The sequence below is a fragment of the Heterodontus francisci genome, chromosome 26 (assembly GCF_036365525.1).
Source record: "Heterodontus francisci isolate sHetFra1 chromosome 26, sHetFra1.hap1, whole genome shotgun sequence".
NCBI classification, from domain to species: Eukaryota; Metazoa; Chordata; class Chondrichthyes; order Heterodontiformes; family Heterodontidae; genus Heterodontus; species Heterodontus francisci.
In genome coordinates, this window is record NC_090396.1 from 68,910,584 (window position 1) to 68,929,920 (window position 19,337).

At 42.3% G+C, this 19,337-nt stretch overlaps 1 protein-coding gene across 2 annotated transcripts in view; it reads left to right on the forward strand.

Moving 5' to 3' along the window:
• LOC137384442 (beta-2-glycoprotein 1-like) overlaps nucleotides 1–19,122 on the forward strand; it is a 44,532-nt gene extending 25,410 nt beyond the window's left edge. For both annotated transcript variants that reach the window (XM_068058501.1, XM_068058502.1), the window contains 5 exons: nucleotides 2,720–2,796; nucleotides 11,242–11,433; nucleotides 13,340–13,519; nucleotides 15,991–16,188; nucleotides 18,467–19,122. In XM_068058501.1, the coding sequence (XP_067914602.1) occupies nucleotides 2,720–2,796; nucleotides 11,242–11,433; nucleotides 13,340–13,519; nucleotides 15,991–16,188; nucleotides 18,467–18,531 (712 nt within the window). In that variant the 3' untranslated portion in view covers nucleotides 18,532–19,122. The remainder of the gene's footprint in view (nucleotides 1–2,719; nucleotides 2,797–11,241; nucleotides 11,434–13,339; nucleotides 13,520–15,990; nucleotides 16,189–18,466) is intronic.
• The last annotated feature ends 215 nt before the right edge of the window (nucleotides 19,123–19,337 follow it).

The window sequence follows — 19,337 nt, forward strand, 5'->3', positions numbered from 1 at the left end:
TGAGTTTGGAGTTTTGTGGGTGCTGTTTGGGAACAGCAGCCACAAGGGTCGCTGGCTCAAAGATCTGGAAGATGCCCAGGTACAGCAGGAAAAACATCAATGCCACTCATCTTTCTGATGTATGCTAACTTTTCTGCCAGGTCCTCTCTGCCCCTCCTATTTGAGGAGGTCCCAGGCACAAGCCCACTTCAATCTTACGAAAGCAAAATACCATGAATGCTGAATGTCTGAAATAAAAACAGAAAATGCTGGAAATATTCAGCAGGTCTGGCAGCATCTCTGTGGAGAGAAACAAAGTTAACTTTTCAGGTGGATGACCTTTCTTCAAAACAGCTCTGAAAAGTTAACTCTGCTGACTGTTCTCTGTTTTTATCCCACCTCCATCTTCTTTGAGTATCTATTTTGGTCTCAGGAAAACAAGATGAGGCAGGAGGATCAGCAAATGTCGCAGCCACCTCATTTCAGTAGTTCAGAGAAGGTTCACTCGACTGATTCCTGGGATGAGAGGGTTGTCTTATGTGGAAAGGTAGGACAGGTTGGGCCTGTATCCATTGGACTTTAGAAGAATGAGAGGTGATCTTATAGAAACATATAAGATCCTGAGGGAATTTGACTGGGTGAATGCTGAAAGGATGTTTCCCCTTATGGGAGAGACTAGGACTATGAGACACAGTTTAAAAATAAGGGGTTTCCCGTTTAAGACGGAGATGAGGAGAATTTATTTTTCTCAGAGGGTTGTTAGTCTGTGGATTTCTCTTCCCCAGAGAGCAGTGGAGGCAGGTTCATTGAATATTTTTAAGGCTGAGTTAGATAGATTCTTGATTGACAAGGGAGTCAAAGGTTATAGCAGGTAGACAAGAAAATAAAGTTGAGGCCACAATCAGATCAGCCATGATCTTGTTGAATGGTGGAACAGGCTCGAAGGGCTGAATGGCCTACTCCTGATCCAATTTGTATGTTTGTATGTATGCTTGTATTTCCATGGGATCGCTTGGCCTGCACATACTGAAGGAATCAATTTTCTTTGCCTCATTTCCTGTCATTATTGTTCGTCATGGTATACTGACAGGAAAATTGGTTCCTACATCTTTGGCAGCTGCTTTCTTTTATATATAAATGTAGATATTCCCCAATTATTTATTTCCAATGTACAACCCTTGTACTGAAAACATAATTGGCAAATATATGCTGCTTCCATTTCACCAAACATCTCCTACAGCCCACAAATTTTAAGAAACTGATTAGTTTTGTATGATAAACATAGAAGAAAACTTAAAAGTCTTCCAGGCAATAAAATTTCTGAAGAAGTGCATAATGCTGAAAAGATAAACCACAACAGCAGATTCCAACCTGCTTTTTATTTCATCACTTAATTTTATTCAATTTAATTTTTTTTGGACATGTTACATTCATCAGTCGTACATTTTGATTTAAATGGTAGCAATATTGGAATTTATTTTACAGGGAATATCATTATCTCTCATTTATTAAAACATTGTTTACTGCGGCTTTTGGTGGATTCAATTACTCAGTAAATGGCTCTGCCACAAAGATGTAGAAACTGGTTATTTTTATTCCAGTCTATTCAAGGTTTCTCATAGGAGTTAACATTTATTGGCAAAATAATTATGACATGCCTGAACTACTATTAAAAATTCTATTATGGAAGGGGAACTTTAGTACAAGGTCAATACAATGAATGATGTGCAGTTACCCATAAATCAGTGTTTTGCTGTTGTAAAACAAGCACACATTATTGTTGTGTTTCCACTGAACTGAAACAGTATGTGTGGGAGCTCTGTAAATGTGAATACCAACAAGAAAAATAAGTCAGCACAGGGCTAATGGTGGGGATTAACCCTGCTTTCAAGTTCTTTTTTCCCCGAAGGAGCCAAACCCTTTTTTTGATATTATCTTGGACACCTCTTTTTCACCGGGTCACGTATAAACTGTGATTGAGAGGGAGGATATCTCCTGCCTTTCTTGCTAGGAAGTGTTTTCAAAAACACTCAGGAAGCTCGATACCATCCAGGACAAAGCAGCCCGCTTGATTGGCACCCCATTCACAAGCATTCATTCCCTCCACCACCAATGCACAGTGGAAGCAGTGTGTACCATCTACAAGAAGCACTGGAACAACTCACCACGCCTCCTTCAACAGCACCTTCCAAACCTGCGACCGCTTCCACCTAGAAGGATAAAGACAGCAGTTGCATGGGAATACCACCATCTGCAAGTTTCCCTCTAAGTCACGCACCATCCTGACTTGGAACTATATCGCCGTTCCTTCATTGTCGCTGGATCAAAATCCTGGAACTCCCTTCCTAACAGCACTGTGGGTGTATCTGCTCAAGATGGACTGCAGCGGTTCAAGAAGGCAGCCACTTTCTCAATGGCAATTAAGGATGGGCAACAAATGCTGGCCTTGCCAGCGATGCCCACATCCCATGAAAGAATAAAAAATTGTGTGCAAGGTCTGTTCAGTGATGACAATTTTCCTCTATAGCATGAGATTGGGAACTCGGCAGAATGGCGGGGTGGGGAGGGGGTGGGTGCAGGGGGCTTGCCTCACTCCCACCTTCTCCACTGATGATTTCTGAAGTTCTCTGTCGACGAGAATGTTCCAAACTAAAGCCAAAGTGGCTGAAGTTTTGCGGAATACTAATTGTTTCCTCTGTTTTGTTTCATGTTGTTGGTAACTCTAACTTTATTTGTACAGATACATTCTTAAAGGCTTAAACCGGAGCACCTGTTTATCTGATGGGACGTGGAGTGATCAGCAACAATCCTGTGAACGTAAGTGTTTTGTATACATGTTACATGGCAAGTTTAACCATTCTCCTAGAGGTACCTAATGGTAGAGAAAAATTACATCCAATATGCTACTGATGGGTAATGGAGAATAATTTAAGGAACAGTTGGATGCTCGGGCTGTCGGATCTTTCTCAACGCATGGACTACTATGGACTCATCACTTTTATTGACTTAGCGAGCAGCAGCTTTTTAAAAATACATTTGGTAATTGTTTTCAAACTGTCAAACATTTTTTTCACAAAAGTGCTGCTTCCCTTATAAGTAGCAACTATGAGGATTTTTTGTAACATCAAATGGTTTTGGTGATTTTGTTAAAAAAAATCATTTCTGGTAAAATAGTATCTGCTGAACAGCCTTGGAAGAATCAATAAGACAACCAGAGAGCTGAGTTAACCTCCACAGAAATGTGTCATCTCCCCTGATGGTTTAGTGTGTAATTACAGTACATAGTGTATACCAACCAGAAGGTTCTGGGGCAAAAACAGAAAATGCTCAACAGGTCAGGTAGCATCTGTGGAGGGAAAAACAGAGTGAATGTTTCAGGTCGATGACCTTTCATCAGAACTGGCAAAAATTAGAAAGGTAATAGGTTTTGAGCAAGTGAAAGAGGGGAGGGAGGAAGAACAACAAAAGGGATGGTATGTGATAGGGTGGAGGGCAGGAGACATTAAATTTCAAAAGGTTTCATGGTACAAAGCCGAGTAAAGAAACAAAAGTTGTCTCTGGATGAGATGTTGATGGCAGTAGCCATCCAAACACAAAGTAAAGGGATTAAGAAAGAAATGGGGTTTGGAGGTTGTGGGGGGGGGGGGGGGGGTGGTGGGGAGGGGCGGGGGGGTGGGGGGGGAGGTGGTGGGTGTTTTTGCGTGGAAAACAAACCATCAAAAAGAAATGAGAAAAGGAAAAAAAACTGCGGGCAGAGGTTCTGATCGAAAATTATTGAACTCAATGTTGAGTCCAGAAGGCTGTAAAGTGCCCAGTCGAAAGATGAGGTGCTGTTCCTCGAGCTTGCGTTGAGCTTCACTGGAACACTGTAGGACAGAAAGGACAGAGTGGGAGCAAGATGGAGAATTAAAATGACAAGTGACAGGAAGCTCGGGGTCGTATTTGCGGGCCGAATGGAGGTGTTCCGCAAAGCAGTCACCAGTTTCTCTGTCTCCGTCGCATAAATTTGGATGATGCAACCTTCCATTCTAGAGCCTCTGATATGTCTTCCTTTCTCCTCAACTGAGGATTCGCACCCCACCGTGGTTGACAGGGCCCTCAACCATGTCCGATCCATTTCATGCGCTTCTGCTCTCACCCCTTCCCCTCCCTCCCAGTACCATGATAGGGTTCCCCTTGTCCTCACCTTCCACCCCACCAGCCTCTGTATTCTTTAAAAAAACATTTTTTTAAAATTCATTCATGGGATGTGGGCGTTGCAGGCCAGGCCAGCATTTATTGCCCATCCCTAATTGCTCTTTAACTGAGTGGCTTGCTAGGCCATTTCGAGGGCATGTAAGAGTCAACCACATTGCTGTGGATCTGGAGTCACATGTAGGCCAGACCAGGTAAGGACAGTGGATTTCCTTCCCTAAAGGACATTAGTGAACCAGATGGGTTTTTACAACAATCGACAATGGTTTCATGGCCATCATTAGACTAGCTTTAAATTCCAGATTTTATTAATTGAATTCAAATTCCACCTTCTGCTGTGGTGGGATTCAAACCCATGTCCCCAGAGCAATACCTGGGTCTCTGGGTTACTAGTTCAGTGACAATACCAGTAAGCCACCGCCTCTCCTAAACAGAACATCCTCCGCCATTTCCACTTCCTCCAGCATGAAGTCACCACCAAACACATCTTCCCCTCCATTCCCCTCCCCTTTCAGCATTCCGAATGGACTGTACCCTCCATGACACCCTGGTCTACTCCTCAGTCACCCTTAATACTTCCCCGCTTTTCTACGGCACCTTTCCATATAAGTGCAGGAGATGCAACTCCTGCCCTTTTATCTCCTTCCTTCCCACTGTCCAAGGCCCCAAACACTCCTTCAATATGAAATAGTGATTCATGCAGCTTGTATGAAGGTGGCAGTTTGTGATTGAGTGCAGCTCGAGACCGAGTGTGAGCTTGGGAATTTGGTGCGGTGAGGGAGGAGTTGCTGTTCTGAGCTTTTACAAAAAAGGAGTGGTCTGAGAAAGGGAGCCAGAGACTAGCAGCAAGATGTGAGAGCTGGCACTCAGAAGCATTAATTAGGTGAGCAGGCAGGTGAGTGGTTGGTGAATTTCAATTTTTTTTCCCTCTAAATGGGGACAGTAGTTTAACTGGTACTGGTGAGATACAAGTAGTATTGCATTAAATTTATAGCTTTCGTTAAACCACTTGCTATAACTACAGATAATTGTTGAGTGATATTTCTAAATGTAATTTGTTAAAATATAGTAAAGATGGCAGGGTAGGTGATGTGCTGCAACTATAGCATGTGGGAGCTGGTGGATACCTGTGTGATCCACAGCAACTACATCTGCAGTAAGTGTCTGCAGAATGAGGAACTTTGGCTCAGAATTGATGAGCTGGAGTCCAAGCTTCAGACACTGCAATGCATCAGGGAGGGGGAAAGATACCTGGATACTTTGTTCCAGGAGGCAGTCGCATCCGTTAGACTGGGTACTTCTCATTTGGTCCGTGGCCAGGGACAGGAGGGTGTGACTGCAAGAGAGGCAGGTATGGGGATCCAGAAGGTAGCACTGGAAGAGCCTCAGCCCTTGCAATTGTCCAACAGGTTTGATGTTCTTGCAGCTTGTGTAGATGAGAGCAGGGACTGCAGGGAGGATAAGCAAACTGACCACGGCACCAAGGTGCAGGGGACCATTCAAATGGGGGGAATTAAAAGGAATATAATTGTAGTCGGGGCCATATAGTTAGGGGAATAGATATGATTTTCTGCAGACAGGGCTGTGTTGCCTGTCCAGTGCCAAGGTTAAGGACATCTCCTCGGGGCTGGAGAAGAATTTGGAATGGGAGGGGAAGGATCCAGTTGTCCTGGTCCACGTGGGTACCAACAACATAGGTAGGATTTAGTTTAGTTTAATTTAGAGATACAGCACTGAAACAGGCCCTTCGGCCCACCGAGTCTGTGCCGACCATCAACCACCCATTATACTAATCCTACACTAATCCCATATTCCTACCACATCCCCACCTGTCCCTATATTTCCCTACCACCTACCTATACTACGGACAATTTATAATGGCCAATTTACCTACCAACCTGCAAGTCTTTTGGCTTGTGGGAGGAAACTGGAGCACCCAGAGAAAACCCACGCAGACACAGGGAGAACTTGCAAACTCCACACAGGCAGTACCCAGAATTGAACCCGGGTCGCTGGAGCTGTGAGGCTGCGGTGCTAACCACTGCGCCACTGTGCCAGATGAGGAAAGAGATTCTGCTGAGGGAGTATGAGCAGCTACGGGCTAAATTAAAAAGCAGAACCGCAAAGGGAATAATCTCTGGATTACTACCTGAGCAACGAACAAATTGGCATAGGGTTAATAAGATCAGAGATTTGAATGCGTGGCTGAAAGATTGGTGTGGGAGAAGTTGGTTTCGATTCATGGGGCACTGGCACCAATACTGGGGAAAGAGGGAGCTGTACCATTGGGATGGCCTTCACCTGAACCATGCTGGGACCAGTGTCCTGGCAAATCGTTTAACTAGGTGAGAGAGAGGGTTTTAAACTAAATAATGGGAGTGAGAGTTCACATGAGGGGAAATTTGGAAAGTTAAAGAGAAAGGACAAGAAAAAAGTGCAAGGTAATGATATGGGTTATGAGACCCAGAGTGTGACAGGAAGGGTCAAAGCGTACAAACCAAAGGTAACACCAGCAAATAAGGTCAGAGTAGGGAAAAATGGTAAGAAGACAGAATTAAAGGCTCTTTATTTGAATGCTCGCAGCATTCATAACAAGATGGATGAATTGACAGCACAAATAGAAATAAATGGGTCTGATATGATAGCCATTACAGAAACATGGTTGCTAGGTGATCAAGGCTAAGACCTGAATATTCAAGGGTATTTGAAATTTTGAAAGGACAGGAGGAAAGGAAAAGGAGGTGGGGTGGCTCTGTTAATAAAGGATGAGATCACTACAATAGTGAGAATGATCTTGGTTAAGAAGATCAAGATGTAGAATCAGTTTGGTGGAGATAAAAAATAGCAAAGAAAAGAAGTCACTGGCGGGAGCAGTTTATAGGCCCCCTAACAGTAGCTTTAAAGTAGGACAAAGTATACATCAAGAAATAATGGGGGCTTTCAAGAAAGATATGGCAATTATCAGGGGTGATTTTAATCTTCACATTGATTGGACAAATCAAATTGGCAAAGGTAGCCTGGAGGATGAGTTCATAGAGTGTATGTGGGACAGTTCCTTAGAATAATACATTCCAGAACCTACCAAGGACCAGGCTATTTTGGATCTGGTAATGTGTAATGAGACAGGATTAATTAAAGACCTCATAGTTAAGGATCCTCTTGGCAGAGTGATCATGACATGATAGAATTTCACATTCAGTTTGAGGTTCAGAAGTGTGGGTCCATAACTAGTGTTTTAAACTTAAATAAAGGCAATTGCAAGGGTATGAAGTGGACTGGGAAAATAGGTTAAACAGTAAAAATGGTAGAGAGGAGTGGCAGAAATTGGTTGTAATCTTACAAAATTCCCTCGATTCTGGAAAGGTCCCAGCGGATTGGAAAACTGCAAATGTAACGCCTCTATTCAAGAAAGGAGTGAGACAGAAAGATGGAAACTATAGGCCAGTTAGCCTAACGTCTGTCATTGGGAAAATGCTAGAATCCATTATTAATGAGGTAGTAGCAGGACATCTAGAAAATCACAATACAGTGGCGCAGTGGTTAGCACTGCAGCCTCACAGCTCCAGCGACCTGGGTTCAATTCTGGGTACTGCCTGTGTGGAGTTTGCAAGTTCTCCCTGTGTCTGCGTGGGTTTTCTCCGGGTGCTCCAGTTTCCTCCCACAGCCAAAAGACTTGCAGGTTGGTAGGTAAATTGGCCATTATAAATTGCCCCTAGTATAGGTAGGTGACAGGGAAATATAGGGACAGGTGGGTATGTGGTAGGAATATGGGATTAGTGTAAGATTAGTATAAATGGGTGGTTGATGGTCGGCACAGACTCGGTGGGCCGAAGGGCCTGTTTCAGTGCTGTATCTCTAAACTAAACTAAACAAAGGTAAACAATCATGCAGAGTCAACATGGTTTTGTGAAAGGGAAATCGTGTTTGACAAATTTATTAAGAGTTCTTTGAGTATTTAACAAGCAGGGTGGATACAGGGGTACAGTAAATGTGGTATATTTGGATTTCCAAAAGGTATTCGATAAGGTGTCACATAACAGCTTACTACACAAGATAAGAGCTCATGGTGTCAGGGGTGATATATTAGCATGGATAGAGGACTGACTAACAGCAAACAGAGAGTCGGGAGAAATGGGTCATTTTCAGGATGGCAAACTGTAACAAGTGGAGTGCCATACGGATCAATGCTGGGGCCTCAACTATTTACAATCTACATCAATGATGTGGATGAAGGGATGTATTGTAGCCAAATTTGCTGACGAGATGAAGATAGGGAAGAATGCAAGTTGTGAGGAGGATACAAAGATTTTGCAAAGGGATATAGATAGGTTGAGTGAATGGGGAAAAAAAATGGCAGATGGAGTATAATGTGGGAAAATGTGAGGTTGTCCACTTTGGCAGGAAGAATTGTAAAGCAGAATATTATTTAAATAGAACGAGACTGCAGAATGTTGCATTACAGAGGGACCTGAGTGGCTTGTAAATAAATCACAAAAAGTCAGCATCCAGGTACAGCAAGTAATTATGAAGGAAATAGAATGTTGGAATAAAAACAAGAAATGCTGGAAATACTCAGCAGGTCTGGCAGCATCTGTGGAGAGAGAAGCAAAGTTAGCGTTTCAGGTCAGTTACCCTTCTTCAGAACTATTCCATCCCCCTTGCAATCAAGGCCAATAGAATGTTGGCCTTGATTGCAAGGGGGATGGAATATAAATGTAGGGAAGTCTTGCTACAATTGTACAGGGCATTGGTGCGACCACACCTTGAGTACTGTGTACAGCTTTGGTCTCCTTATTTAAGGAGCAACATATTTGCATTGGAAGCAGTTCAGAGAAGGTTCACTAGGCTGATTCCTTTGATGAGGGGTTTGACATGAGGAAATGTTGAGCAGGTTGGGCCTATACTCATTGGAGTTTAGAAGATTGAGGGGTGATCTTATTGAAATGCATAAGATTCTGAGGGGGCTTAACAGGGTAGATGCTAAGAGGATGTTTCACCTCATGGGGGAATCTAGAACTGGGGGCATAGTTTCAAATTAAGGGGCCTCCCAGTTAAGACGGAGATGAGGAGGAATTTCTTCTTTCAGTGTCATTAGTGTTTGGAATTCTCTGCCCCAGTGAGCAATGGAGGCTGAGTCACTGAATATATTCAAGGCTGAGTCAGACAGATCTTTGATTGACAAAGGAGTCAAGGATTATGAGGGGCAAGCAGGAAAGTGGAGCTCAGGCCGCAATCAGATCAGCCATGATCTTATTGAATGGCGGAGCAAGCTCGAGGGGCAGAATGGCCTGCTCCTGCTCCTGCTCCTATTTCTTATGTCTTTTCAATTTAGTATACTTTATTCACTGCTCATGATGTGGTGTCCTCTACTTTGGGGAAAGTAAACGTAGACTGGGTGGCTGCTTTGTGAAATACATCAGTTTAATCTGCAAGCGCGACCCCCAGCTTCTTGTCACTTGGCATTTTAATTCTCCACCTTGGTCCCACTTTAACCTTTCTGTCCTTGGTCTGCTATAATGTTCCAATGATGCTCAACACAAGCTCGAGGAACAACATCTCATCTTTTGATTGGGCACTTTACAGTCTTCTGGACTCAACAATGAGTTCAATAATTTTAGATCATAACCTCTGCCCCCAGTTTTTTTTCCTATTCTCATATTTTTTTTGCTGGTTTGTTTTCCCCCACCCCCCCACTTGTTTCTTTCCTAATTCCTTTACTTTGTGTTCGGACGGTTGCCATCCTGCCATCTACACCTCATCCAGACATATCTTTTGTTTTTTTACTTGGCTTTGTACCATGAAACCTTTTGTCATTTAATGTCTCCTGCCCATCATCTTGTCACAGATCTTCCCTTTTATTCTTTTCGACCCCTCCCCCACTTTCACTTGCTCAAAACCTATTACATTTCTAACCTTTGCCAGTTCTGATGAAAGGTTATCGACTGGAAACGTTAAAACTGTATTTTTCTCCACAGATGCTGCCTGACCTGCTGAGTATTTCCAGCATTTTCAGTTTTTGTTTCAGATTTCCAGCATCTGCAGTATTTTGCTTTTGTAGAACGTTTTGGGCTTGCACTGAGTTAGTTGGTGTCAGCCAGCTGGGGTGTAACAATTGGGATTAGCACCCCTGGGTTAAGGAAGGCAAAAATATCAGGAATTCCTGCTGCATGATACTTATTTGTGGATATAAAATGAGGATAGGATGAAAGAGCCTGCCAACACTCAATTCACAGGGAGAACATCTGCTTGGGTAAATTACTGTAAAGCATAAATCTCCTAGAAGGAAATGATGGGGTTAGATGACGAGGGGTAGGAGAAAGCATGCGTGGAGCATTAACACAGCATGGTCCTGTTCGGACGAGTGGCCTGTTGCTCTACTGTAAATACCATGTAATACCCATGGAACTATATGGACCTTTAGGAGAGGAGTTCAGTAAATTGGGGAGGGGAGATACATCTCTGACTGTGCATGTTAATTCAGAGTAGACGTCCTCACAATGAGGGAGGGAAAATTACTGATCTTGTGCACTACTTAGCACCCAACTCAGGAACATCATTTGCAGAATGTAGAGAGCAGCTCAAATGCCCAGTTGCTGGCCTAGGGAATGTTATCTTCTGAAGCCATAAAGTAAAAGTGAACCATTTAGGGAAGTAGGAAGAATATTTAGACTACCTCCAACTCATTGATAGGTAGTTCATTATTTCAGCTGTACCATCAAGAGGAGGAGCCAAAAGAAGACGATACACTACCCTCCAGGGAATAAATGGACTGAACGTCTTTTTGAGTCACTCTTGCATATTTACCAGAGAGTAGCTATAGAGTGGCAATGGCAGAAATATAGGATGATGTATGTCCTCTCAACTGGGCAATGTTTTCTAGTCTAAAGAGACATGCCAATGAAGAATAAAATTACTTACAAAGAAAATGAACAAAAAATAGATAATATGAAGCTATTTATTCACACCGTAACCTATTCTGTGCTACCTTTGACCCAGTATTGGTAGGCAGCATAGAGCAACTTGTATTATCAATGCAGTTGATGCTTGCCTTTCTTGTATCTTCTGCAGCTGTGCAGTGTCCTCCACACACTCCACTAGAGAATGGAAAAATTAATTTACATCACACAGGCCGGTCTAATACTGCTTCCGTGTTTGGGGACATGATTGTCTATGAGTGCACGAAAGGCCTGGCTTTGATTGGAAATGAAACGGGCTTTTGCCTAGCCAATGGAAAATGGACAAATGCACCTCAATGTAAAGGCAAGTAATCATGACAACGAAATTAGATGACTGGAGTCTCCGCCATGCAAATGTTGCTCTAAAACTCGTATGATTAGAAAATCTAGTACGTGACTGCTGCATTCAGGCCTGTGCACATGACTGGAAGTATATCTCATGGAACTGTTACATTCCTGGTGTTCCCACCCCTCATCGGCAATGATTTATAGAGTCATAGAATCATTTATGGCACAGAAGGAGGCCATTCGGCCCATCAAGTCCATAGTTTCTTTTTCTTCTCAACATTTTATTTCAAGAAATCAAATATTGCAAAAAGATTACAAATTGGAACAGAAAAACTGGCAACACTTAACAATCAACAGTTCATGTGGAAACAATACTTCTGAATTAAAAATTTAGTACTGGTGCAAAACAGTTTTTCGAGGACAATATAATTGTGCATTGTCATACAGTAATTTAACATGTCTCAGGTCCAAGGCAGTACTGTGAGACAGAGACACACAGATAACCCCAACCCAATAGGGGAATCTTTTTGGTTGCATCACTTTTCCTGAACAGTTGAGGGCCAATGGTGGTATATACTTTTATTAGCACTCTACCCCTTTCCCTATATGGGTGTTGTGTGGGAACTGAGTGAGAGGACCTTTTGTAAAGGTGTCTAAGGCGGGCATCCAGACCGATTAATATTTTCCCAGTTCTAAGAAGAATCCATTCGCTATGCTCTGACTGGCACGTGTCTAATGTCTAATGTACACATATGTAGTGGAACATTTTCTCCAAAATTTGGGAATGTCGCTCTTTCAACCCAAGTAAAAAGCCTTGCAGACAAGATTGTTAATTGCATATTAATTGTATTTAATTGTACATAGGTGGTGGACATTAACTGGTGAGTTACTTGAATCTCTATATATCGGCACAGACTGAAACTGTGATTGTTGGGTTAGGGGGTGTTTGCTTGTAATATGTAAATAAATATGAAAGTGTGTAAAGATGGGCGCCAGTTCTATCCTTCACCAACTGGCTTTCTGGAATACAAGAAGATGGTAGTATAAGGCGATATATGTACTTTTGCAGAATTTCAAATCAGAACACAATGAAGGCAGTAAATATCTTAGTAATACATAAAATCTCTAGTGAAAGGCCACCCTGAGTCTTGGAGAACAGTAGAAACAGACTTTAATGTTCAGACTTTTCCATGTGGAGAATTCCTACAAATATTGAGATCCAAAGTACTGTCCCTCAAGACAAGTCCAGATAAATCCTCCATTGCTAAAGGCAACAGTGGGAATGCAGGAACCTGGCTCCTGCAATATAGATTGGTTTTCTCTACAACCACACATTCCTCCATGTTCTTGTCTTCTTCTGCCAAGTAATCCAAATTCAATGATATTCACTAAGGGACATCTAATGTGTGAGGGGTGATAATAGGAATAAAGAGGACTAATTGCAAATTCATGCTACAACCCATTTATTCACACCATTCAGCAAAAGAATGATCCAAATAACACACAGCAGTCAAAGAATCACAAATTCAATGCCAACAGTAAGTTGCTGGCCTCCCTTTAAACAAACTTTATATGTAAAAACACAGCCGAGCAACCGTCAATATCTCCTTTGTATAGAAGAGATTAGGAAGTGGTGTTGCACTGATGTAATAGCGTGAAAGGTACAATGACCTTGCTTCTGCGCCATTACATTATTATGCAGTTCCCATCATGTGCCCTCAGATGTCTTTTCTCCTGTTTGCAGTCAGTGATGCTGCACGAACAGGCGCGGGCTGACACAAAAATTGCCGCATATACTCTTGTTCACTGTATCATTACGGAAAAGGAAATGCACCAACTGCTTTTGTACAGGGACAAATATTGGTTATATGATAAACTGCAACAAATTCAAAGCCTATCTTACAAGCTTTTTTATATTATAGAAGTGAAATGTGGATTTCCACCAAAAATAGTGAATGGATTTATGGTGTTTGCACTCAAAATCAGCTATAACTACAGGGAGTCTATTGAGTATGGCTGTATTGCAAATTACATCTTGGATGGTTCAAGACAAATCACGTGCGAGAAGACAGGAAACTGGACTACTCAACCCATGTGTCGAGGTGAGATGAATTTAATTGGAATTACAAGGGAACAGACAGCTAGGGTCAAGTTACTTGTGGGTAACAAAGTTCATCACACCTCAAGGGGTTGAGATAACACCAGAGTATTTGTAACTATGCACTGAAATCAATATACTTTATGTTGTACTAATACAGTCCTTTTATAATGCATCTAATTTATTACTTCAAATTGCTTCCAGCATTGATAATGCGAATGATAAACCTGTAACCACCAGTCCTTCACCCTAGCATCTGTAGTACAAAATGCTGTCTCAGGGTCTTATTCTTGTGTTTTTTGCTATTGAATGATACTTACCCTTGTAATATCCTTCACAGTATCAACCACTGGATGGGCAGAAATATCCTCCAACAACATTTTTGTATTCTTTCATGGGATGTGAGTGTCACTGGCAAAGCCAGCATTTGTTTCCCATCTCTAATTGCCCTTGAGAAGGTGGCTGCCTTCTTGAACCGCTGCAGTTCATCTGATGCGGGTACACCCACAGTGCTGTTAGGAAGGGAGTTCCAAGATTTTGATCCAGCGACGGTGAAGGAATGGCGATATACTTCCGAGTCAGCATGGTGTGCGACTTGGAGGGCAATTTGCAGGTGGTGGTGTTCCCATGCATCTGCTGTCCTCACTCTTCTCGGTGAAAGGGTTCGGGGGTTTAGAAGGTGCTGTCGAAGGAGCCTTGGTGAGTTGCTGCAGTGCATCTAGTTAACGGTACACACTGCTGCCACTGTGTGCTGGTGGTGGAGGGACTGAATGTTGAAGGTGGTGGATGGGGTGTCGATCAAATGGGCTGCTTTCTCCTGGTCGAAGTCGAGCTTCTTGAGTGTTGTCGAAGTTGCACTCATCCAGGCAACTGGAGAGTATTTCATCACATTCCTGACTTGTGTCTCTTGTAGATGGTGGACAGGCTTTGGGGAGTCAATAGATGGGTTACTCGCCGCAGAATTCCCAGCCTCTGACCTACTCTTTTATCCACTGTATTTATGTGGCTGCTGCAGTTCAGTTTCTGGTCAATGGTAACCCCAGGATATCGATAGTAGGAGATTTAGCGATGGTTAATGCCATTGACTGTCGAGGGAGATGGTTAGATTCTCTCTTACTGGAGATCGCCATTGCTTGGCATTTGTGTCGTGCGAACGTTATTTGCCACTTTTCAGCCCAAGCTTGAATGCTGTCCAGGTCGTACTGCATATGGACACAGACTACTTCAGTATCTGAGGAGTTGCGAATGGTACTGAACATCGTACAATCATCAGCAAACATCCCCACTTCTGACCAAATCCCTTGTCTTCAACTATCACAAACTCCGTTTCTTAGCCGCCAACTCCATCCCTCAACTTGGCAACTGTCTGAGGCTGAACCAGACTATTCACAACCTGGTGTTGTGTTCGACCATGAGATGAACTTCCGACCACATATCCACACCATTACTGACCGCCTACTTCCACCTCTGTAAAATCGCTCAACTCCACCTGCTTCAACTCATCTGCCATGGAAACCCTCATCCATGCCTTTGTTAGTTACTTCTAGACTTGACCATTCCAACACTCTGCAAGCCAGCCTTCCATCTTCCACCTTCCATAAAATTGATCTTATACAAAACTTTGCTGTCCATATCCTAACTCACACCAAGTCCCATTCTCTTATTACCCCTGTGCTTACTGATTTACATTGGCTCGACCAGCAATGCCTCAATTTTAAATTCTCTTCCTTGTTTTCAATTCCCCCCATTGCCTTCGCTTCTCCCTATCCCTGAGACCTCCTCCAGCCCTACAACCCTCTGGGATCTCTGCACATCTCCTATTTTAATCACTCCATCATTGGCGGCTGTGTCTTCAGTTGCCTAAGCCCTAAGCTCTGGAATTCACTCCCTAAACCTCTTCGCCTCTCTCTACTTCTTTAAGATGTCCCTTAAAACCCACCTCTCCTTATGTGGCTTGGTGTCAAATTTTGTCTGATAACTCTCCTGTGAAGCACCTTAGGGCTGTCTACTATGTTAAAATGCAAGTTGTTGTTGCCACTGTATATTCCAAAATGCAACATGGATGCAAACACAGCTTGGCTCATACATCTCAACTTTCAGGGTGAAATTTGGAATGTGGTGCTCGAGGCAGGAACCTGATTTTCTGCTGGAATGGGCAAATAAAATTTTATTGACTTGAGAGTCCTGTGTGCCAATGTTTATTTTCTCAGTAATAAAAACAGAAAGTGCTGGAAATACTCTTCTGATGAATGGTCACAGACCTGAGACGTTAACTCTGCTTCTCTCTCTATAGATGCTGCCAGACCTGCTGAGTATTTCCAGCACTGTTTTTATTTCAGATTTCCAGCATCTGCAGTATTTTGCTTTTATTTTCTCAGTGGTGCTGTATTGTGTTGTTATATCTTTATTAAATGGGATAGTTAAGCATGTGATTTTATCAGTAATATATCTGGGAAAATTTTTTTTACTTTTCAGCTCCATGCATTCTACCTATAAAGAGAGGTCGTATATTCTACAATTTAGAGAAGATCTGGATAGGAGATCTTCCAAAAAAGAGAATACTACATAAAGAAAGAGTGGCTTTTTACTGCAAAAACAAACAGCGAAAATGTGGATACCCAGTTCTGACTCAGTGCATAGATGGTAACATTGAAATTCCTTCGTGCTTTGAAGGTGAGAATGATTCTAAGTATGAAGATGTCTGAAAGTGTCTTTCGTTAGTTATATTATTACAGTTCAATAATATTTCATTGTTTGCAAAGTCGACAAGGAAATCTCAGCTGGTATATGTCAGTGTCTGTGGAGGATCAAAGATGTATTGCTTCTCTCTATTACTATATTTCACACACAATCTATTATCCACTTTGACCATTGAGTTAACCATCTCATTTCTCCCCAGTGGTTTCTCCACAGCAAATGGTACCTTCTCCCAAAGGAGAGTAGCTGCTGTCCAAGAGGTGTATAAGGAAGCCCTGAGGTTGACTCACTTTCTTAATTTTCTCTTCCTCCCAATGACGAGGTACCTGGTCTATGCTTGGAGTTTCCATTCAGTAATGTGACTGTGTTTGGAAATTCAGTAAAATCAGTAAATCCCACTTCTCACTGTTTTGTAGCACTGCACTCCACTGTTACTTACATTTTCTTTTAATTCTATGGCTAATGACATGACTGGATTTATTTTTAACGCTCAACTATTCCAATGCTCTCCTGGCTGGCCACCCATCTTCTACCCATAACCTTCAGCTCATCTAAAATTCTGAGGTCCATAGCCTAACCCGCATCAAGTACTATTCACCCATCACTCTTGTGCTAGTTGACCTGCAATGGCTCCTGGTTCAGCAACACCTTGAACTTAAAATTCTCATCCTTGTGGTCAAATGCATCCAAGTCCTTACCCTTCCCTATCTCTGTAACTCCTCCAGCACCAGCCCCCCACAACCCTCCTAGAACTCTGCATTGTTGCTCTGATTGTGGCCTTGTGTGTATCACAGAGTTCCTTCACCACATTATTGACGGCCATGCATTCAGCTCTCTAGGCCCTAAGCTCTGGAATTCCTTCTCTAAACCTCTTCACCTCTCTCTCCTCCTTTTAAGGTGCTTTTTAAAGCCGACCTCTTTTGACCTAATAACTTCTTTTGTGCAAATTTTTTTTTGATAGTCTCTCCTGTGAAGTGCCATGGGATGTTTTTAGTATGTTAAAGGCGTTATATAAATGCAGGCTGTTGCTGTTCTTGCCTCATTCCCTTCACCCCAGAACTAAAAATCTTCTTCCACATTGAAATTCAGTAACATGCTTTTGTATCTCACTTCCTAGTGCAGAAAGACAAATCAATGTGTTTTATGGAGTGGTGGAAAACAGTGGAAAGTCAGAGCATTTGTCTTATAAATGACATAAGTTGACAGGAGTGTGTGCAGACACAAGGAGCTTGAAATTTTGATAAGCCAACAAAAGTGTGACTGAGCAGAACATATGACACCCAAAATGAAGGTTGCGGACCCTGTTCCAATCGGTGGAGGCAGGGTCATTAACATGGTCATGGTGGGCATGTTATGCATGTAAAGGCATATCAAAGGTCATGCCTTGATCTGCATGTCGGAAAGCAGAGCTGCACCTGGGTACTTCACAAGGAGGAACCTGAGGCCCTTCCCCAGCTGATGGTTACTAAGAAGTCTTCAGCTCCAATGGAAGCCATTAATGTTTAAACTAAGGTTCCTGTCCATGATTGATTGCCTTCTGGCAAGATCTAAGGCCTTTTCTGAGCCCTGAGCAGGATTCACTGTAGCTCTCAGATATGAGGAGTTCCACCAAGGCCTTTTAAGAATGTTAAGGGCAGAACTCCTAGGGTGGAATAGGAATTCTACTGACATATTCACTTGACATGGGCCTCCCCACAGAAACTGGCAGAACGAAGAACATGGGAGGAAATTTGGTGGAATTGGGTTTTGCATCAGTTTCAGGTATCTTGTGGGTAATGTGTCTAAGTTCCACCCAGGGCCTAATTAAAATTTTGAGCCTAAACTTTTTAATGTATGACCCTGTCTCAACCATTTGGCGCAGGGTCTTCAGCCTTCACTTTGGGCTGCTGTGTTTTCTGTTCCCCTGGACTTGTGCTGGTGGAGCACGCCCATTGGAATTTCAAGTCCCTTAAACTGGTTGACCTCTTGTGGGTTCATGCACAGGAACTTGTGTCTAAGTGTAGCTTCAAGCAAAACTGTAGTTAAGTGGGCCAGGACATGCAGACATAAGTTCTGTTCACATTTTAAAGTTACTGATGGGAGGTTACAAACAGGGGCAAAGGAATGCATGCAAACAAAGGATTTATAATGTTACACATGGACAGGACTGCTGAAGAGTGACAGATGGGAGGCTACCTTGGAGGGTTAACACTGAAGAAATAAAAATGAAATTTTACTGGCATGAACTAAATAGCCTTGTGTATTTCTTTTTCAGAACCTTCACACTTCTCCTACACATTCCGATCTGGATCACTTCCATCAGAAATAGCACAGTGTTAAAGTTGAAGCAATAGACCATTCCTATCAGCCAAGTATCATGTACAATGAAATATGATCTCAATAATGATCAAAGCTTTATAAAGTGTTCACAAATTTCAATTATTAACATAGTTACATAAAATTAATAAGATTATGTTTGCAGCACCTACCTTTTTTTGAACGGGCTACTAATGATTTTCTTCTCAAATGTCACCTGAGCTGTCAAATTCAGTGCAGCACTGCTAATAATGGCACAATAATGAAAAAGAAAGTGCTGGAAATGCTCAGCAGGTCTGGCAGCATCTGTGGAGAGTGAAACAGAGTTAATATTTCAGGTCTGTGATCTTCCTGAAACATTAACTCTGTTTCTCTCTCAACAGATGCAGCCAGACCTGCTGAGAATTTCCAGCACTTCCTTTTTTATTTCAGATTTCCAGCAGTCGCAGTATTTGGCCTTTATTATAATAATCGCACAGTTTGGTGCCAATATACATCTTAAGCTACATGTAATTTATTGGCAAAATCAAAATTATTGTATTCCTATGTAATGATATTACATCACTTTGGTTGACACATGAAATCACTAAATTAATAAAATCTTTGTTAATTGAACCACATATCTTTGTTTCATTTAAGTTTAGTGATGGCTCTGTATTGGCTGGATATTTGGATCAATGCAATGTTTTCAGTGACCTTTGTTTGTTTATCCTGGGATCATGGGAGTATCAAGGAGCATAAATCTAGCACAGCTGCAGAGAAAGTAACAGAGGGCATTGTAAATCAACCACAGAGTGAAAAAGTGAACAAGTGATGTTGCAACCAAGGAG